The 21,480-nt window shown below is 38.0% G+C and overlaps 1 protein-coding gene across 5 annotated transcripts in view; it reads left to right on the top strand.

Annotated features, from left to right (window-relative positions):
• The first annotated feature begins 4,208 nt into the window (after positions 1-4,208).
• LOC145768197 (bromodomain adjacent to zinc finger domain protein 2B-like) overlaps positions 4,209-21,480 on the top strand; it is a 37,854-nt gene continuing 20,582 nt past the window's right edge. For 2 of the 5 annotated variants that reach the window (XM_082579678.1, XM_082579677.1), the window contains exons 1-19: positions 4,209-4,271; positions 4,694-4,888; positions 5,171-5,322; positions 5,906-5,956; positions 6,653-6,802; positions 7,204-7,356; positions 7,652-7,853; positions 9,058-9,944; positions 10,434-10,488; positions 10,764-10,844; positions 11,799-11,881; positions 12,212-12,307; positions 12,828-12,932; positions 14,179-14,291; positions 15,061-15,158; positions 16,011-16,123; positions 18,674-18,739; positions 19,886-19,918; positions 21,318-21,446. In XM_082579678.1, coding sequence (XP_082435804.1) covers positions 4,226-4,271; positions 4,694-4,888; positions 5,171-5,322; positions 5,906-5,956; positions 6,653-6,802; positions 7,204-7,356; positions 7,652-7,853; positions 9,058-9,944; positions 10,434-10,488; positions 10,764-10,844; positions 11,799-11,881; positions 12,212-12,307; positions 12,828-12,932; positions 14,179-14,291; positions 15,061-15,158; positions 16,011-16,123; positions 18,674-18,739; positions 19,886-19,918; positions 21,318-21,446 — 2,808 coding nt within the window. In that variant the 5' untranslated portion in view covers positions 4,209-4,225. The remainder of the gene's footprint in view (positions 4,272-4,693; positions 4,889-5,170; positions 5,323-5,905; positions 5,957-6,652; positions 6,803-7,203; positions 7,357-7,651; positions 7,854-9,057; positions 9,945-10,433; positions 10,489-10,763; positions 10,845-11,798; positions 11,882-12,211; positions 12,308-12,827; positions 12,933-14,178; positions 14,292-15,060; positions 15,159-16,010; positions 16,124-18,673; positions 18,740-19,885; positions 19,919-21,317; positions 21,447-21,480) is intronic. The other 3 variants (XM_082579679.1, XM_082579681.1, XM_082579680.1) reach the window with 3 other exon arrangements.

Here is a 21,480-nt window from a genome sequence, read left to right as displayed (position 1 = left end):
TTGAAATGCTTTTAATAAAGGCATTTTGTAGAAACGTTGTGTGGTTCTTCAACTACCGACAAACATCTGTTCGTCGCTATATTGAACGTTTCTTCAACAGGTCATGAATTAAACTGCAGCTTAGTTCATAGATATCTTGGCACTGCGCACAAGTATCACTTTCATTGATTTTAAGGATTAGATATCTTGTCCCGAAGTTCAGAGCGAAACGAAGCTTTGCTTTGTCTCGCTCACAAACCTTCCTTTATCATGTAATTGATTTTTATGCAGTTAGAATAAGCTTGCTTGTAGCTGAATGAAACGTTGCACTGAAGCATTCCGCAATGGTATGAATGCAGAATCAACCTGCAGAATACCAGTGTTGAGGTTTACTGTGTGGCTCGGAGATGTTAGACAGTAAAGATTGAAACACTCTTTGCTGTATGGGCAGTATGGCACAATATCAACTGTGATTAAAGCTTACTGAATGAATGTCAAATGTGGTTGTTGAGTGGTTTACAGTGCCCCGTTTTATGTTGCTTACGACGAAAAGTGGTTTAGTTAGTACCCTTTTTTAACGCAGCCACATTTGTGCGTCACTGCTGCTATGTGTGTACCTCTTCTGATATTTTATTCTGTTTCTAGAATCCTATTTATTATCGGATTGAATATGTATGTGGACGTTGTGTTTTTTTTTTTCAGACGTTTGTCTTTAAAGCTGTTTAACTTGTTTCGCCCTTATTTTTATTGGAATTCCACTTTTTGCAATGCATATCTTGGATGTGATTAGAAAGCATTCCTTTCGATTTTTAACTATGGCCGCCGAAGTTTGCTTGAGAGGTCAAAGAAATATACAGTGTTTGGTTTGTCCAAAGCATTTTGAGAACAACTTAAAACAGCTATAATAAAAATGGTATTAGGAATATGCATAGAAATAATTACTTGAAGTGTTGATTTGTGGTACGAAAATTTGAGATAATGAGAAGGCAGTTTGCTCAAAACTGAGCGGAGCAGCAGTTAGTTAATAAGAAAGAGGAAAGTACATGATTTTAACACTAAAGAAACCCAGTAGTCTAAGTCATATTTTTTGTAAAATTTTGATTTACCCTAGACTAGTCTAATGTTTGGACTTGTGACGCCCTTTCACACCTTTTGATCATTCGAAAATGTGTTATGCACGCAATTATTTTTCTGGTTTCACACATTTTTTACACGATTGGCAGTGTGTGGAAAGGTTTGTAGATCCGGAAATGGTCTTGTTTCAGATTTCATGAAAAACAACTTACTGGATATTTGGAGATCGCAGGAGAGAATATTTACTAAAATTCATGCAAAGCCAGAAACAGTTTATTCTATTTCACAACATTATAGACTGCTGCTTCAGCTGAATTTGAAACTGACAGATTTTTTGTGGTGACGGACTGACGGGGTAGTAGACTTTTCGAAAGTAGAGACTGTTCTGCGGCTGTTTAGCGACATCTTTTTTGTTTTGATTCGTTCACGATTAGGCTATCTATTAGATATTGTCGCTTGCAAACCAAAGTATGCCATGCCCAGGACTTGAAATCAAAAATGATTTCAAAATGATTCTATTTGAATAAGAGTACTGATGAAGCCGCCTTTACGGCGGCGAAAGCTCTACCAATAAATTTTTGTAGTTATCAAACCTGGTTGATTTTTTATACAAAAAGATACTTACTTTTGCATCCTTTTTAGTGATATGATTTTAAGTTTAAGGCAAAGGCGCATCTGAGAAGGCCACAGGCTTGGTCCTTTTTTTAAAATTAAATTTCACTTGAGTTGTGATCGAAATTGAAACGGTTACTTTCACAAAAACTGACAAGAACGTCGGAGTCGACCTTTTTTTAACGACTCCGACTCCGGACATCAGAGGCCCGCAAGGAATGAGGGCCCCTCCGCCGAAGTTTTTGGAAGACTATCGAAATACAGGACACTAACCACGTGGTCACAAATGAACGCGAAATAGCAGAGCTTATTGGTATTGAGCAGGTGTTTTCAAAAAATACGGTGCGATGTAGGAAAAGAATGTTTGGTTACGAATGTGCTGATGATTCGAGTCGTCTTTCTGCTGAAGAAAAATTCAAATCGTAATTTTTTCTTGTTCTCACTGATCAGGCCATGTCTTCTGTTTCTTCGCGCTTTGACCAACTCGTGAAGTGGTATAAGTTGTTTGAATTTCTGTACAACGCTAGCAGCCTGAAGAAGTGTCTCAGAGAAAATGGTTGGGTTGGTTGGTTTTGAATCTTTATCCTCGGACTGACAAAGCCTTGATTGGTTGTTCCTGGTAGTTTCGCATACTTGTAGAGGCTCTTAATGCAGGGCCGGTTACCGAGGTTGGCAGAGTGATGTTTTCCAATTATTGAAGTGTTGTTGCCAGGATATTATTACATTCACTAGGTGCCGCTGAATGGAAAGCAGTCCTGAAATGGGTTGCTCAAGCGCACACCCCGAGAGTCGAACTTGCGCCGCGTGGTCTTGAGTGGGCGCGTAGCCACTGAGCTAATGGGGCGGACAATGGAACTGGACAATCACTGCAAAAATTTAAAAGAAAAGGAAGACATTGATGCCAACGAACTAATAACGGAATTGAATCGTTTTATTTATGTCATCGAGAAAGAGAGAGGACTTGTCACGGCAAGCATTTTTTAACGTACAAGAACAGCCTTCAGGAGATATATCCGAATCTTTGCATTTGCATCAGAATTCTTCTGATCGACCACACCAGTTACTATCGCCAGTGTTAAAAGGACCTTCAGCAGAATGAAACTGATCAAGAATATCCTGCGCTCAACCATGACAGATGACAGGCTTTCTGCTCTTGCAATTACAATCGAAAACAAGATTGCCAGATCTCTGGACTATGACCCATTGAATTTGCGCAGAACAAGGCTCGAAAAAGCGCTTTGCGTAATTATGGAATATATGTCCACACTGTCACTGTAGACCTATGTACACACAGTGGTGGGCGCAGCTAATGTAAAAGTTAGCTTTCAACAAAGAAACCAGCGGATTTCCAATAAATTTACTTTCGCTAACGAGTCCGCTAAAATTACTAAATATTAGCGAAAATGCTAATCCGCTAACCAAAGCGTTAGCTTCGCTATTAGCGGAATTGTGCCCTCTACTGTGTATACATAATATGAACCCTGCATGTTGTGTAAAATAAATACAGTACCACATTCCAGTTTCTGCGTTGGAAGGGGCCCCGGACTTATGTTCGGAGGGGCCACGTTCTTTGTTGCTACGGCCCTGCCGGACACGTCATTATCCTTTCAATTCCACAGCCTTGGTTTTACCCTCTCACTGGTTTAGAATATGTAGGCTATGCCGCTGGTGTTGTTCACGAGACAGTGTGTTTAATGGCTAGTAGCTAGTGGTGAGTTGGATTATAATTTTATTTTATTTGCAGAGGAAACATGAAAATTGTGGTAAGAATTTCTAATGCGAGAAGCCATCTTTCGCTAAGTTAGCTGTTTTTGTACTTATTGGATACTGACTTTACCGTCTGGTTGTGATGGATGGTAACAAAAAGCAAAGTAAGACATCTGGAAGAGTAGGATCTGCAGCTGACAACAATCTGACAAACCTCCAACAACAAATGGCATTGGCGGCCCAATTAGGTATACCGGTAGCCCCGGCACTGATGGATTCTGCTGCTTTGCAAAGTAAGCTAAAGTAGCAGCCTACATACTTTTAAAAGCAGACGTACTTTGTAGAACTACGGATGCAATGGAGCTTCTAGTTTCGAGCTTTGTTAATTTGCTTTTCAATTTCTGTTTCTCAATTTTGGTGTTGTTAAACGTTTGTTGTCTGAAGTATCACGTCGAAACAGTCAGTTAATGCTGACAAAAGATGGAAGTATAGTTGTCATTTGACGTGTAGTCAGGAAAATGCTGGCGTAATTAGTTGCACCGTAGATGCACGGTTTGGTTTCGTTTTTTAGCATTAACCATTGCATATGTTCGGTTGCATTTTATCATCCGTTATTCTTTAATTCATTAACAGGCTATAAAAACGCTTTCTTGCGGAAATTATAAAGCTTTTGTAATGGGGAATCTTGTTTTTTCCTTTCGTTACATTATTTCAATGTATTCCTTATCTTTTTGTGTTGGTAGACTTCGGAGCACCGTCGGATTTGGCACTTCAGCAGATGTTGGCTATGCAGGCTGGAGGAGTTCCTCTCATGAACCCTGGAGCTGCATTGGCGTTTGGAGGACTAGGTGGAATGCCTTCATCTGGAATGCCGTCAGGAATGCTTCCTGGAAACATGGGTAAGAAAAACTATAAAGCTAGTAACTTATAAAACTTTTGCATACCTAATTACCTATGTTTGTAAAAAGGTCTCATTGATTGTTCAATTGAAAATTTGTATCGTGGCACAGTGATATGGTTTTTCATTCACAAACTTAACTCAATCTTCCATCAACAACACCACAAGTGTTTGTGTGAACGGTATATACCAGCTAATATACAGCACGCCGGCGTTGTTAATGCGTTGCTATGCTGTGTGTCGTTGTTTTCCTGTACCTTAGTAGAATAGATAACTGCATCTGCGACGCATGTTTCTACTGTTTTGTGTTTCCGTTCAACAATGGGCATACTTCTGCAAACTGTTTCTAAAGTATCATGACGTCTTTATTTGTATGCATTGTTGAAGAAAACGACTTTTTCTCAAAAATGTTGTAAAACATAGGTGGACCAGACTGGATGGCGATGGCTCAGCAAGCTCAGTTGCTGTCAATGTTTGGTGGTGGCTTGCCTCCTGCCATGCTGTCACAGTTACTCGGTGCTGGTCCTGCGCAGGGAAATCTTGGAGAGGCGAAGTCGGCGACGTCGTACAAAGAACCATCAAACAAAAAGCGACCATTGAGCCAATCTCCTGCTCATGGTATGATTTGCTTTATAGAAATGGTGTTGATGGGTTATTGGGTTCTAAACACAACCACTTGCTTCAACAATAGTTTTACAATTCACGTGATAGCTTGAATATTTGCTTAATGTAAAACTATTCACAATCAATTCCTGAATGAATAATTTTGCATTTAGTGAATATTCCAGTTGTCGTGTGAATGATAAAATTGATTAGCCACAACATCAATGCCGAGAATACAATCAATTCCTGAACATTCACGGTGATAATGGTGTGGCTAACTATTTTCTTGCGTTCCAGTCCACAAAGATTCTTCTCGGCCTGATAACAACGCGTCGACATCACGACTGACACCAAGCGGCATATCACCTGGTCCATCCAACCGATCCACTTCTAAAACTCGTCGCCAACCTTCACCAGCTCATGCTAAGGATACCAAGGGAGCAGGAAAGGTACGACGCGTTGAGTTTTTTAATCAAAAACTTAACGCTTCTTTGTTCGGTGTGACGCTATTTCTCTTGCTCTAGTTTGTCCATTAGTAGAAGATAAATTGTTTTTATTTTCAGATTTATTCGAAGGTTTTGGATTCGCTTGAGCAATCCAACCTCGTATTAGGTCCAATTTGCATCTGAAAGGAATTTTTAATTTTGTATATTGTAATTAATAATCAAATTAATCACTTATTAGACCCCAAGTACGTGTATTTTTAAGTCAGTTTACTTGTGAAAGCACATACACTCCTTAGTTTCTCTCTACACGAGTTACGAGCGTAAACGCGGACCGTGTGGTTTGACTAAGTAAACGTATTTGTGAATGCGGCAAACAGTAATCGCTTGCAAACCATATGTTACAGCTGATGCTGATGGTTAGCTTTCTTGTGACTACCTTACATTGAAGTTTATCTATTTCTTTTCGTTTGAATTAAAGAAGTTGCATGGCCAATGATGATGTTCGCAGTTCGCACATTGATGCAAGTTGATTATATAAACCAAGTAGAAGTAACTTATTTCATGAGCTGAACATGTTTAATTTTAGGAGTTCAACGCAATGCCAAAGCCGTCGACGGAAACAGATCAAATGATACAGGTAAGAATCAAAACGAGTATATATTGTTTGAAGCTCGGTTAACTGATGGTCCAAATTTAAGAGCAATATGTCTGCTGATGGCCTCGCCAATTGTGGCTAGATTAGCTTTCAAAAGTCAACAACTGAACAGTTTAGTTTTTACTAGTTACTACTTTTGTATGCTGTCTATATAAAAGAAAAAAAGGAAAGAGAACAAAAAGGACAGTCGATGACTGGTTACGTACATTCACCAACAGCACAATTAAAAAATATCAACGAACATGAATCAAACGATTTCCTATTACAGCGCATAACTTCAGTGTCGTCTCTGTGTCTTCCTAGTTTTCTTTGACATTTGTTTCGCATATAGTTTCTGTTGGTTACACGAATTCTACCATTTGACCTAAATTTTTTCCTTGAAAACGAAAAGTATTGACTTCAATTTCATACACTTTATCATAATAATTTCATACACTTTTTAATACATGGAAGATACAGAATTAACCATCCAAGCAGCGACCATGCCGATATGACTGTCCAATGTCCATAGTGTTCACATGAGGCCACTGCGTTTTTAGTTTATGTTTCTAACTGAGTTACAGCATTGGCTGGGTGGAATATCATATGAAACTACCAAAAAAATGATGTTTGTCATCAGCATCGTCTGTAATTGTTGCAACAACTTCTTACGATTTTTCGAACTGAATGATTTCACAGAGGGAAATGATGAAGCAGATGGAGCAACAATTCATGTTCCAGCAATTGCAATTGAAGCAGCAGCAAAATCAAATCCAGGCAGCCCTGTCAGTCATCAACATTCCCACTGACCGACGGCAATCCGGGGGGCTGCGTGGACAACGAGAAGACGTAATTTTTTTTATTCAAAATTGTTTCATATGGGGTATGGGTAATTATGGTTATATGGGTATTAGGCAAAGGTCATGATGCTTATGCCAAGACAGTTTAGAAGTGATTTGTTTCAACTCTGTTTTAGTCACGTGGAATTTATAAATAAGAAATAATTTCTAACCATCACGCAGCTGATGTAGATTATGTTCTACAATACAGTGTTGAGTGTCTAAAATGAACGGCTTGAGGAATTCTCAATAAAAATAAATGAAAAGGATGTGCTAGCTAAAAGAGTAGCAGTAAACACTGGTTTTTCTTGTTAGATGCAGTTTGTAAGTGGGTTGTCACCAATGTATTTCAAAATCAAAAGTTTTTGTAATGATTCCAATTTGATTTTGATTTATACGTTTTTTTCGAAGACCTCTCAATCCGATAAACTGCAACAGCAGTTGTCCCAGTCAATCTACCAGCAACTTCTCTCTGGCACCTCCGGTCTTCCAGGGGTGGCTGCTTCAATGCCACCTTACTTTGGCACTTCACAAACTATGGAGCAACTGATGAGTTTAAACCAGGTGACAATGTTTAGATTTGCATAGAAATGGAGATTGTAGATCAAAGCATTACGAATGGAAGTGAGTGCATTTTCATGTACGAATGAAACACGTCTTACGGCTTAACAACGAAAGAGAGATCATTCATAAACGAAGGCTTTTTAATACTATGATGTTGCTGCTTTTACGCCGCAACTTTTCGAATTTTATCGCATAGCAATGTTTTAAGCTTCAACTAGCATTATTTTTTGCGAATGAAGACTGACTTTGAGATGTAGTTTTCGTCTCGTTCAATATCGTTGCCTGTATTTTTCAGCATTCATCATCGTCAACCAAGCTAGCTGCATCACAGCCAACACCACGTAAAACCTCAACCAAACCACCAACTTCGTCTTCCTATAATAAGAGCCAAATAAAAAAAGATCCCAATCTTTCAGATTACAAGACTTCGTCAACGACTGACCAAAACACAAACATACCCCTTCCATTTGGTGGCGCAAATAACACGCCTTTTACAGGTGAAACGCTTTTAAGATATAGTTTTTAGTTGTTACTCTGGGCGAATAGGTGCAATATGTAAAGTAAAAAAAAGAGTGAACAAAGCGACGAGGAATAAAGAAGTGATTTTAACATGTTTTGATGCCTGTCACAATTCTTTCTAGTTTTTGTACGCAAGAAGACTTTGGAAAGATGACGTAGTTTATTGGGATACCAAACGTTAAACAGTCAATTAAATGGTCGAATAGTTCTACTTGAGAGATAATTATAATAGATGAAATGCTTGAACTGACGAATGGTTCACCACTTCCAGCACATAAAGAAATCAACTTCTGAACAGCAAACGACTTTTGTTGATTTCAAAATAAATATACACTACTACTTGCATCAGCTACTTTACAATTGGCAATTACTTCCACTTTTACAATCTATTCAATATCGGTTAGAACTCTGCAATCGTCTTCATTATACTTTTCATTACAATTTCTAATCCCTATAACACACAACTTTCAACACACCTCTAATATTAATTGTATTCAAATCACGCGGCTATTTATAACATGTTTGCTTAGACCAGAAGCTTCCAAAAACTAGGGTAATATTACGTCACAAGTACTCATTCTTCTGGTCAACAAGTCAAAGAAGTTTCCAGAAGATCACGTACACAAAAACTTTTAGAAGCAGATTGCAAAGTAAAAGATTGCCTAACTGAAGGCTACTATCGGTTAATAATCGACGAAACACTACAACAGAATCAATTACTCAATAAAATAGTTCACCTGTTATAGAACATGAATGCAGCCTGCCGCCAGAGCTACGCATATTGATTGTGAGACAATGCCACAAGAAGAGTTGAAACTGCACTGTGGCAATTTTATTGAGAGCAGTTACTAAGTTATGCGTTACGACAGGTTGCATCTATTGTTAACGTACCAACAGTGGTTCTTAAATTTGCAAATGAGAAACTATTGGATAGCTGATTGGCAACAGTTCATTTTGAGCAAAACAGTGCAAAGACCAGTCGGCAAAATCTCTAGACATTTTTTTCTAGGTTCATTGCTCGTCGTCGTTCTTATGAAGCAGAAGTTGATTGCTAATTATGTTCAAGCAAATTACATAATATTCATTTATTATATGGGCAATTGAGCAACCTACCATGGTTTGCCTGTCAGCCTGTCTTTGAATGTGTTGCCAACAATTTTTAATTGTTATGTTTGTTTTCAGGCGATCCCAATACCGATGTATTTCTTGCGGCAATCTTCGAGCAGTTTCAACAGCAAGGAATCGCTGGATCTAAAAACCATCTACCGAACTTAACGGTACCGAAAAAGGAACCAACAAACACTTACGAAAAAGCTAACGATGGGGTTTTGCCCTTGGATAAGCTAGGAAGTTCCTACAAAGATAGGTCTGTGGAGCGGGAACAAGGAAGTCATTCTAACATTCTTTCTCCTCATCCTCCTGCTGTGGCTGCTGACGCGTCCCACAGGAGAAGGAAGCAAGCGAATCCGACATCAATTAGCGGGCTTTCTAAAGCGGATGCGAGATCCACCGGAGGTAAAATGAAAAATGGACAACGCAGTGTTTCTCCTTCCTGCAGAAACTCCCATCCACCGGACGCCATTGAAAACTCTGATGTTCCAATGTCTTTGGTGAAATTAAAACCAGATTCGAAACTGCTTCATAAACCAGCAGTTGAAGGGTTAAATTTGCATCGTGAAGACTTGCCAAAGAAATCGGAAAAGCACCTGCCTTTGAATTCAGCGAACGGAAAATCCTGTTCTACTTCATCGTCGAACATCAGCACCAATCAAGCAATGTCTTCGCCAGGCACCGTGCCCGAAAAAGGACTTTCGGCTACCTTGGCTTCAGAGCAAGGTAACTTGGCTGTGCCTCATTCATTGGAAGGCGTAGACAAAGTGATACTATCAGCCTACAAAAATCTCTTGGCAGGAGGCCAACCGAAAGACTTAAACAAAATAAACGATTTACTCACAGCCACTGTGGCAGCCGAAATGGGGCGACTACAGACCCAGCAAATAAACTTAACTAGAGAATTAGAAATGCTGAGCAAGCAAGAGGCGTCTGGAAAGAATCACGAGATGAAAAAGGTAAAATCTACAATCACTAATGTTGACAAAAAATTGCACAAAAATGAAGTTTTACGCGGTAGCTAGTTATTTGAACGTTCAAGGCAGACTCTTTTCAAACTGCTCTTAGTTGTTCTTGATTTTTTGTTAAATCATGTATTTCTTGACATAACCTGTTTTTGTTTTTTGGCACAGCGAATTGCTACTTGTATTTCCCATCTTTTAAAACTTTTTCTTGGTGGACCACGAAGCTTCTTCAAAGTCACCCGCAGTCTTTGTCACGTCGCTATCGACATGTATATTGTATTTCAAGCGGTATATTCGTGCATATGTGAATCGTCTAGGAAAGTGGTCTACAAACTGCAATGGTAACCAAAATAGTTAAGTTATATCCTTCACACATGCTTTATGGTCCAATCGGCAGTTTTCCCAGCCAACCTTTTAGCGTGATGTCCTGCGAAGTAATTCATACTCATGTAATTTCTTGTCTTGCGGTATGTGATTTTGCAGCATCAGGCTCTTGGCGAAAAAGATATGGATGCTGGTTCGATCTCAAAATTGGAAGGTAAATATATTGTCATGGTTTCGAGAGATATGAGTCCTTTTTGAATTATTAATTGTAACGTTGCCATGTTTCATTCTTTGAAGTCGCAAATCACACCATGGTATGTGAGCACAAGGCAACTTGTGGCTGCATATCAACGCTAAAGCATTTATATTTGAAATCTTCCTAAAGGTGTGTTTATGTTGCTAATTTAGCATGATGATATATTGCAGGAACGTCGCTTTTTGTTCAATGCAATTATGGCGTTGTTTTCTGATTATTTTCTGTTTTCACAGGTGTTGCCTCACGTCATACTGATCCCCTCTTTCACAAAATTCAGAATCCACCAACTGAAATCTTGTCAGATAAAGACTCAGGTAAAGCAAACCAATATCTGCTCCGTAAAACCGAAATTTCTTTCGGTAAAAGTTCTGCTTTGCATCTGCTTTGGTGATTTGAGCGTAACTCACCGTAGAAGTGTGCAATGAGGGTTTCGAGGAGATGGATGCAACCATCATACAATTTTGCGAGGACTAGACCTATGACTAGATCCAATCAACATGTGTGTTATTTGAATGTTTCATCATTCATGATCAAGTAATTTCGTAAAAACTAAAATGGTTATCGTTTATGAACACTTAACCATTAACTGAGTGCACTGACAAACAATATGTGCGGTACCATTGATTGTTATCGCTAGAAAAACTTTTGAAAAAAAAGTTAGTTTACCGCTTTTTTGGGAAAAAAACGTTTTAGTGAAACATAAGTTTATTAGGACTGCTGCAAATTATAAGCGAAAAAACTGACATTGAACGGTTTTCTATAAGACAAAACAATGTTTTATTTAAAAATGGGCGAAAAAAAGTGACTAGTTCCAAAGTTTTGAAGAGGAAGGGAGTCCTGGTCGACACTAATTTCGAACAGAGATGACTTTATGTGCCCCCAAAATTTTTAACGTGTATTTGTATTCCCTAAACATTTATGTTGTTTTTTTCTACTACATTAGAGTTTTAAGATATTTTCATTTTTTGTTGTTGTTAAGTTTTAGCTTTAAAGGCTTGCACAGTGTGAATTTCAGCATAAGGGTTTGAACAAACATAAAACAAAGTTTTGCTTGGTTCATAGATATTGTTAAATACTTATTGTGGAAACATTTTAAAAACCTGATGTGCTAGAGAAAAATTGTTGCAAAATCGGATATAGAGCAAAAAATTGATTTAGAAAAGTTTCCTTGTATCTCTGAAGATAAAAAAATAGTGAAAATTCGTTGACAACATTATTTAATTTCCTAAATTTGTGCAACACTTATTCATATGTTTTCTTTGTGATAGACGAGCAAGAAAAAAAAGAAAGGAGTTTTAGTAAGGAGGAAGAAGGCGCAATGCTCCCTCTGGATCGAGGATGGAGAAGAGAGGTTTGTTCTTGTTTGTTTTCAGTTTGAACATGATTTGCATTCACTTACTTGACATTTGTAACACTTGGACTCAGATCAATGCAAACAACTCAATTTTGACTGTAATAATATCTACATAATAATATTTACATAGTAATTTTATACTATGGATGTAATATTAGACTATTAGAGAAGCAATTTTGTCAGTCTGAGCTTAAACGGTAGCTAATGTTTAATTTGCTTTGAGACCGTAGGCTAAGGCTAGCAGGCCCACTCTTCTCTTTAAGATTTTTTTTTAAACAAGTGTGACATTGATTATACTGTACTTATAACAACTCTGTTCTATTTCAGGTTCATTTCCAGCATTTTAACAATGAATTAAGCGGCAAAGTGTGCTACATCTCTCCAGAAGGCAGGAAAATGAACACTTTCGAAGATATTTTGAAGGTACCGTAAGCAAAGTTTTGCGACTATCCGAGGATTGAAAGTAGCGTAAATCTTATTGATGTTGAAGCCACAGAAGTGATGTTTCCAAACTCTATGTTTGTTAAACTGTTGTTTGGAAACATTGACTCATGATAAAATTGTTTTTTTTTTTCAATTCTGGAATGAAGTACGGACATAAAACGTAATGGATGAAGCAAAATTCTTTGTGTCGAAAAAACAACTTTCAAGTCCATTGTGTAAATGCTGCCACCAACACGCCCTTGAGCCACATGCATGGTACATATCTGGTATCTGAATGAATTTGTAGATTATGTTATGTTGCCACACGAGTCGTTTTAAGTAACAATAATCGCTTTTGTTGCATACAGTTGACAGGTCCCTATCACATGGCTCTACTACGAAGGCTGAACTCCCAGCAAATAATATCCCTTCTTTACTAGATTGCATTGGCCTATGTAGTTTAATGAAATGCCGAACTGGATCCCAGGGCATTTAAATTCATCGCTCGATGTTTTCGCAGCATCTTGAAGGCAACGACGTGGCAGATATGCAACGCGACAACTTCTCATTTGATCCTCGTCTGAAAGTGGGGACTTTCTATGAGCAGAAAGGAGATTCGAAAGAGGTGACTTTGCTAGTTTTTTTAATTTTAACTCAGTGGTTTTGCGCATTTGAGAGCTGCCTAACTTCGCACACATGAACAACAGACATTATCATCACGAATACAATGCACCGTGGTGCAGTGCAGCCCGTCATCAACACTGAATATAATATTTGTTTGTCAATATGCACCTGTGCAAATATTCGAAAATTTTCGGTTACAAGTTTGGAAAGGTATTGCAGGAGTTTAAAATAGATATTTTTATAACAAGTGCAATCGCATTACTGTAATTCCAGAGTGTTTAATGGATACATACCTTCCACTTTGCTTTGGCGCGTTTGTTTTGATTTCATTCAAGCGATATTTGCGGCGAAACAAGAAATGCTCCTGGAATTCGAACCCATGATCTCACATTTTCTACAGTTTGAATTGTTTCCGTTGTGTGATGTACCGCGCTTAGATTCCTCGTGACAACTACTGAGTGCCAACTGTTTCTATAATTTCGCACAAGAGGACGTTGCTGTGCCTTAGTGTTCAACCTCGCATTACAGGTTGCATTCATCCAGCAATTTACACTTTCGATTTATGTCAGGTTTATGTTACTTGAAATGGAGCATTACTCTTTAATCAAGAAAAGGCGGTTGGAATTCCAACACGAGTGCTTGATAAAAAAAGCCAGCAAAACCTGTAACATTACCAACAGATCAAGCGATATAAACTGGTATGAGGAAAATAACATCAGCTTAAGGAATCGTTGGTTAGTAACAATTGGGCAATTGGCACTGCACTTCTGAAGAGATAGTTACCTTCACACCACATCAAACAAGGTTTAACATTTCCGTGTTAAATTTTTTCCTCCACACCAAACTGAAAGTTTTTTCTGGTGGTACATCAGCGTTAGTTTCAACCAGTTGAGTGGTTGGTATATTTGCTACTGGCTTGGGTTACATTGCACGTCGGTCGTCGGGTAATACCAAAGACTTAAAAACGGTATCGGTTGTACTTTTTTTTAGTGAAGCAGTGAGAATAGGTCAAGGTAATAATGTGTTTACATTGTAGATATGATACAAATTAAAAAAAGACAGTTGCTAAAGAATATAAACAGTTGTAGAGCTACAATTTATAACCAAACAAAACTATTACTTAGCATTATTAGTATCACTTTCTACTAGTGTCTTTCACAAAGTCGTTTTTGGTCTTGTTGGTCACTTTTGACGTTAAACAACTGTTGTTTCATTATATTTATTTTCATTTTGTCTTTGTGTTATAGTGGACTGAAATTCCCCAGGATGAACTTGAGCAGGTATGGAGCTTGCTGGAGCATGGTGGTTCGTTGCTCAATAAACTCTCGAGTGGTGCAAGCCAGTTACTGGGTGCGACTAGGTGAGATACTTTGTTGTGCTCGTTCAGTAGATTTTCTTAAGGTTGGTAATGTTACTTTTTCTAGCAGAAACGCTCAATAATGTTCCAATTTCTTGCACATAAAATAGAGATTTTTATAAATAGCAATGCAGGTTATCTTTTGAAAAAATCATGGAAAAGGATGATAAAATGATGCGTGTGGGCAAATAAATAATTGTGGGCATGTGGCAAATAAAAAATCCTGTTGACAAACTGTTTTGGCAGCAGTTTCACTAAAACGAAACAAAAATTATGATTGAGGGAACTTGTAATCAAATTTTCTTCGTTATGATATCTTCAATTTGACTCTCATTGCCGCTAATTGACTTGTGAATTCATTACGATGAACGTTGTGGCGATGGACAGTTGGACACTCGAACAGCAGGTTCACCTATCCGGTTCCATAGCCACAAAACTCTTTTTAAAATATATCTGCATTGTTACCATGTTGCTCAATCTATAATATTATGCGCGTCGTCTTGTGTCTATGACGATGCAGTCGCTCTGTGGCGATCAGCCTTGTATGTGAAGCTACCATTCGCAGGAAGGCGCACTTTGGCATCCCCGCTGTGTTGACTGTTTTTGTGTAAAGCGCTTTTGACAGGGAGTAAAAAAACCTTTGTTTATTTTGTTTGTGCCTTGCAAGCACTATATATGCACAAAGATGGTGCAGTTATATCAGGTAATATTGTACAAACGTTTGCATAATTTTTGTCGTGATATATCAATTATGTTGTGAACTTATTTGCAGCAACCGTCATTGTGAAACGATGGATCAAGATGACTCAGCAAAACTTGCGATAGAAGAGAGATTGTGGAAAGAAGCCGAAGAAAGAACTAAGCAAGCCGGTAAGTCGCCGTTTTACTCAATATTATGTCTAGCTAACAAATTTGTTTATAATTAACTCGAACAACAACAACTGTTTTGGAGAAATCAACTTCACTTCACCGAAATCTCTTTTGGAATATTCAGTAACTTTCAAGCATGAACGGAGCTTTTCCTAAGCGCTGTTTATTTTTCTCAATCTTATTCTGACACTGCAGTTAGTGAGTAGGATTATGTGTGCTGTATGTTCAGTATTTAAACAAAGGTTTATTTTTAACTTGACTGGGCGTGTAGTTGTTCTTTACTACAATATGTTAAATTGCCTATCCCATTTTTTGTTAATTGATGGTGACTGTATCTTTTGGATCACGTTGTATGGCTATGTTGAGTGACTTTGATGTGAGAATGGCTTGCTGTCCCCAGAATTCCTCTCTAACGTCTGTCGCTCCGCTTTATTAATATATGACCAAATGCCCTTCATAATTTGCTTAGACATTGTTATTACTGCTCGTAAACTAAATTTATTTGTACTTTCAAAACTGAACTGCTGTAAATTTTACTCAATACGTGAAATCGCGATCTTCAACCTGATAAATTGTTATTTGGACTTTGTCGCACACTTGCCATGACTTATTTTTAGCATGCTTGATATTTTTGTTCTACTATTTTGGATTTTTTACCACTTGCATAATAGACATAGTTGCCTTGCCCTAGCCTCAGAAACTATGCCATCACATTGCCACCTGTTGCGTTACCATCATAGTTGATTGGTTGTGAATAAATTTCAAAGACTTCTTCAACATGTGCGTCACATTAACAGTGATATTGTTCAAATAAATCTCCACAACATTGAGTTAAAATACATCATTGATCAGAGCTGAAGATGCGACAGTTAGATGAACAGAAATCCCGAACAAAACTGCTCCGTCAGCAGAAGTCGGAGCAACAAAGACTGGAACGGGAGGCCAGAGAGCGGCAACTTCTGGAGGTAGGACTTTCACTGTGATGTCACTTCTGTGGGTGTTTCATAACCCGCTTCAATGTAACCCGTTATCCGTCTATTACTTTACTTGTTTCAATCATAATTCATTATTACACAAGACAACATTTTTTTGTTTATCCATCTTATTCAGTGTTTCTGTATGTTTCTGGGGTCGCTGATACCGAATTTGGTGCTAGTTTTTGTCTAATGTCAAAAGTTTGCAAGATATTTGCAAAATACGTTTTTACTGATATTGAAAATTAATCAAAATATTGTGCATTAATTGAGATTATGATTTTAATAAAGTTTCTGTTCGATATCACACAACCTGCTTAAATCATTTATTGTTCTTTTTCATCACTCGCTAGAATGCTAGATGATGGTGAAAAGCTACAAACTTGTAACGCGGAAATTTAAAAAATGTAATTGGTCGAAATTTTGACTGTTTACAACTGGTTACATTTTTTGGGAGAGTGGGCTGGTGGCTAAGTCATTGTTGATTATTACTTAGTCAGCCGTTGAAGGCAAGAACTTTAGAGACTAGTGGAGTTTGCAACGTACATGTGATAGGGTAGCATGTGTTTGGATGGTTTAATTTGGCACGAAAGAGTAGAAAAGCAAATGAAATGCCTCAGAGACCCAAACTGGATGGTTTAAGCTACTAAATTGCACATTCTGTTTGAATGAAAAATCGCGAATCTGATAAAGTATTGATGAACTTCACACAGTACAAAAACCACAATTGGGACGTGTATGAAAATTTTTAAATATTACTTTCTTGTTGGGTTTGCAAGGTGCAGGGCCGGATTTAACTGATGGGGGGCCCGGGGCACTTTTAGATCGGGGGCCCCCGTGCAAAAACCACCTCTACTTCTACAGTAGCATTAGTCCAGTACTGCACAGCATTTTGCAGAAACTTTAAAGGCCAAAAGGAAAAAAATAACACAAAATCACATTTTTTTTCACATAGGGGGGCCCTTCAAAAGTCGGGGGCCTGGGGCAACTGCCCCCTCTGCCCCCCCTAAATCCGGGCCTGGCAAGGTGGCTATACCAAACATTCTTGCTTTTTTTTATTTGTGGATTAGCAGAGCAGATGAGCAGCACTACTTGATAAAAGAAGGACCAGTACGCGAAGAACTCACCTCAGATTTCCACAATGTCAAAAACGTACCCCTCGTTGGAAGGCGTAAAGTATTCCTTCCACCTTCACATATAAAACTTGAGCTTGCTAAACAGTTGTAAAAGCATTGGGTCCAGCAAGTTGGGCCTTTCAACAGATTATTTCATTGTTTGCAAACCTTTTCGAACCTCAAGTAAAGGGTGGAGTACTTGTTGGGCCCCGAATAAGGAAAATGTTGGCATCAAAAGAACTGGAGGATTCGATGACTGTTTTGGAAGAAAGTGCTTGACAGGATTTTTGAATGACAGTGGAATGATTTCTTGGTGACTATAGAAGAGAAAACCACGCTATGGTCGTGTCAAATGTAATTGAAAGCTACCAAAAGCTTGGATGCCGCATGCCCTTAAAGTTGTACTACAGTATTTGCATTCTCATTTGGACTTTTTCCGCGATAACTTGGGTGATGTGAACGAGGAGCATGGTATACGGTTTCATCACGGCATTTTAGTTATGGAAAAACGCTACCAAGAGAGGTAGCATGAAGTCATGATAGGAGATTACACTTGGAGTGTGGTTTGGAAGGTTGACATAACATACAAACGAAAGAGGAAAGACCATTTTTGATCTGGTGTCCATACTGTTTGTATCACTATGTTTTTTTTTGGATGTGGTACGCAACTTTTTACGCCATGTAAGAGATATTTGTAATGTTGAAATCATGATTTCATAAAATTATAATTTGTGACAGAACCTTTCACATTACAAAACTTTTAACGCATGTTTGAAATTAGCGACCCAAAGAATATGCAGAAACACTCTATAATTATGATAAACAAAATTTGTCAAAAAACTTGTTGTCCAATGTTATAAGCGTGTGTAAAGGATATTCAATATTCATGTTTAAACCGGCTCGGTGGCTTAGTGGTTAGTGCGCCCGCCTCTGAATCGGTAGGCATGGGTTCGATACCTTGTCGGGTCGGGTCATACCAAAGACTTTTTAAAAATGGTACTGAATCTAATTTCTGCTTGGCACTGAGTAATGGAGTGGATTCGGGTAATAATGTACTCAGTTGCGCCTCTATACGGCTGCATTGACACTGTCTGCTTTGTAAAGCGCTGAGGAGCAACGCATTCTGCGATGGATACAGCGCTATATAAAAACTAACATTATTATTATTATTATTATTATTTAAATTTAACTTGAAACCTAACACCTGCAGTCCTGCAGTGTAAATGTAATCTGTGATAAAAACGAGCCTGCCTGATAGATTTAACCGAAACATCCCTGACAGCAAATTGGTCGTTTTTACATTAAAAACAACCGATTTTCTGTCTGGGATGTTTGTGTTTCTTGGTTTTCTTAGAAGTTTGAAGTAACTTCCAACTTCGTTAGACGTTTAATATACATAAAAGTGCGTAACAACTACTTGTGGTAGGAACGTCAAAAACAGGAAGCCGCGCGACAATTGGCCAGGTACCAAGAAGCCATTAGAAAGAGTAAGGTGAGATTTTGTTTGATCGAGTGGTTTGCAACTATTTGGTTTACAAGATGATGTTTAACGAGGGAAATTCATTCTTGCTTGCAAAGTTGCGCAAATGTGCTCTGGAAACGGTTTTCCATTCAACGAACTTTGATGAGTAGAACATTCATGAACAACTCCATCTTGAATCCTTCATGTACAAATAGAAGTTACTTAAATTTTCGATGAGTTAGCGGTGTGTTTATACTTAACGTGACGCTTTACTGTACCGAGTTTGCTGAACTTGTTGTGACGCTTAACCACATTTCACTTGACTGTTCCAATGTCACTGTTATCAGAACTACTCAGTAATTAATCAGCGATCAACTCTACGTGCTATGCTTTGTCATCTTCGCACCTGTCGATGATTCCTTGGCTTGTGTATGTAATGTATGCTACTTACAGTCCACAAAACGGCACCGTCGCTAAATATCGAAAATATGATAAAGTGTTAGTGATGATATTTGGTTTTGTGATTGGGATTTATTGCTTAAAAACTGCCATTGTGGTAACAGTGGTAGTTTTACTGAGCACTGGAGGGTTCGGTGACATTTTGTCAATCCAGACATTTATACTTTGTAGCTATTACACATCGAGGTTTTATTCACATACCGGTACATATAAAATTTGACAAGACTGCATGAGTTTCTCTGTCACTTGACCCCTGCTTGTTTTTGTTGAAAGTTCTCTTTTATAACCCAATGTGAGTGATTAATTGTCCAATGATAAAAAAACCCCTGATTAATTGTCTAACTCTAAACCCAGTACACTTCACATGTGATATTATATTCGATAAGAGATTTCTCTTAAACTGCTGTCACGCATCATTTGTTTACCAGATTGCAACTCACTTGTTGAGTTTCGTATTCTTTGGCTAGTGGTCACTGATTGATATAATTTTAATGAGATTCATTTAACTTCAAGAAACGGCTTCTTCAGAAACAATGGATTTATCACTGATTTATTTTGCTTGCTTTTGATTATATTCTCGGTTGAAAGCAACCTGCACTGAGCACTGAAACCGCTGTTATTTGTAATACATTCTTTTTAAAGTAACCTAACGTGAAATATATCCCGGGAGGTTTTTGAATAACGTACAAATGAAGTTTTGCGTTTTCACTTCTTCAGGCCCGAGAAAACCAAAGACAAGCTGAAGTCATGGTTAGTACAGCATGGCTTTCGTCAAGCGCTTTGCTGCCCGATTATAAAGTGTTCTTTCATTTTTGTCTGCCCGCATTTTGTCAATCATATTTCCATTGCATTTGCACGTCTCAAATCAAGTGAAAAGTTTGAATATTTTAAGGCTCCTAATGTTAATGCTGACGTTCTGCCTTTGTGGCCATGACTTACATCCTATCCTGTATTTGCTATTAAATTTGGTAGCCTATATCTTGTACTATAATACTCGATACAAAAGTCAGAAAAGTGTCTTTGTTTTACCGTTACCGTGGTAAAATCATTGATTTTTTAAAAGAAGACAATTTTCTTGCTCTCAAATTGTTATTTTCCCTTTTTTTTGTGAAATTAAGTAAAATCTCACGTCATGTGCTTGCTGACGTAGAGAAATAGCGGCGGCAATCGAAGTTGTTTGATTTCTTTGAATGTATGCGTCGTTTTCACAAGGCTGAATAATAAATATACTTACACTGCTAATACGATGTCACCCAGCACTGGGATTTGAAACAAAATAGTAATAATAATCGACATTAAAGCGTTTCCAACAACCCTAACTTTTTTAACAAAGACTTTCGTTCCATAACATGCATGCTATGTTGCTTTTGTGAGTGTGTGGAATGTTGAATCTTTATGCATTAACACAATTTTGTTTATCTTTGTTTCTATCAATCAATAATATTTTAGTTCGCCAAGGTTTTGCAATGGTACGCGAATCCAACGTTACGTTTCTAAATTGGTTTTGTCGTTGTTTTCAGCTAGCACATGTCACACGCCTGCCACAAAGAATGTCAAATTGAAGAAGCAAGCAGCTCATAAAACCAGTTATTCCAAGTCTATAGAGTCGGGGCAATTTTGGCGTGTCCGGAGTCGGAGTCATTAAAATTAATAAAGGCCGACTCTGGTTTGATACTAAACGATGAACAATAAAATTTTGTTTGCAATCTTTTTCAAAATATTATTTGTTTTTTTGCATTGTGCTCTAAAACTTTACCAAAAAATAGAACTGATTGTTCTTTTTAGTTTTTGTGAAAGTTGCCGTTACAATTTCGATCAAAACTTAAGTGAGATTAAATTTAAAACAATAAAAAAACACAAAAATTTGAAAAAATCTGACAACCCTAAAAGAGGCAACACTGAAGCAGGAGTCAGATTCGGTCAGTTATAAATGGAGGAGACGGAGTTGCATATTTTTTCCCCGACTCTACAGCCCTTTATTTACAATGAAGAAAACATCACTTAACCAAAAGCCAAGTGTGTTGCAAGATGTTTAACATTATTTGAACAGTACCCAGCATTCCTCCAGTCACGTGATGGTTTGGCTCACTTCCAAGGAAACTAAAAAATTAATAATCAGAGATATGTTTTTACCTTTATTTTTCTCTAGGAGCGGGAACAAAGGCGGCAACATCTTGTGCTTCTGAAAGCGCTTGAAACGAAAAGAAGAGCAGAAGAGCGAGACAGGAGAAGGGAAGAAATAAAGAATGAGCGGATGTTTATAAAGGAAAAGAAAATGGTGAGCAGTTCAGCACATTATGACTGGTGGGATG

Source organism: Aplidium turbinatum, chromosome 4 (assembly GCF_918807975.1).
Source record: "Aplidium turbinatum chromosome 4, kaAplTurb1.1, whole genome shotgun sequence".
Taxonomy (NCBI): domain Eukaryota; kingdom Metazoa; phylum Chordata; class Ascidiacea; order Aplousobranchia; family Polyclinidae; genus Aplidium; species Aplidium turbinatum.
This window is presented reverse-complemented; position numbering and strand designations above follow the sequence as displayed.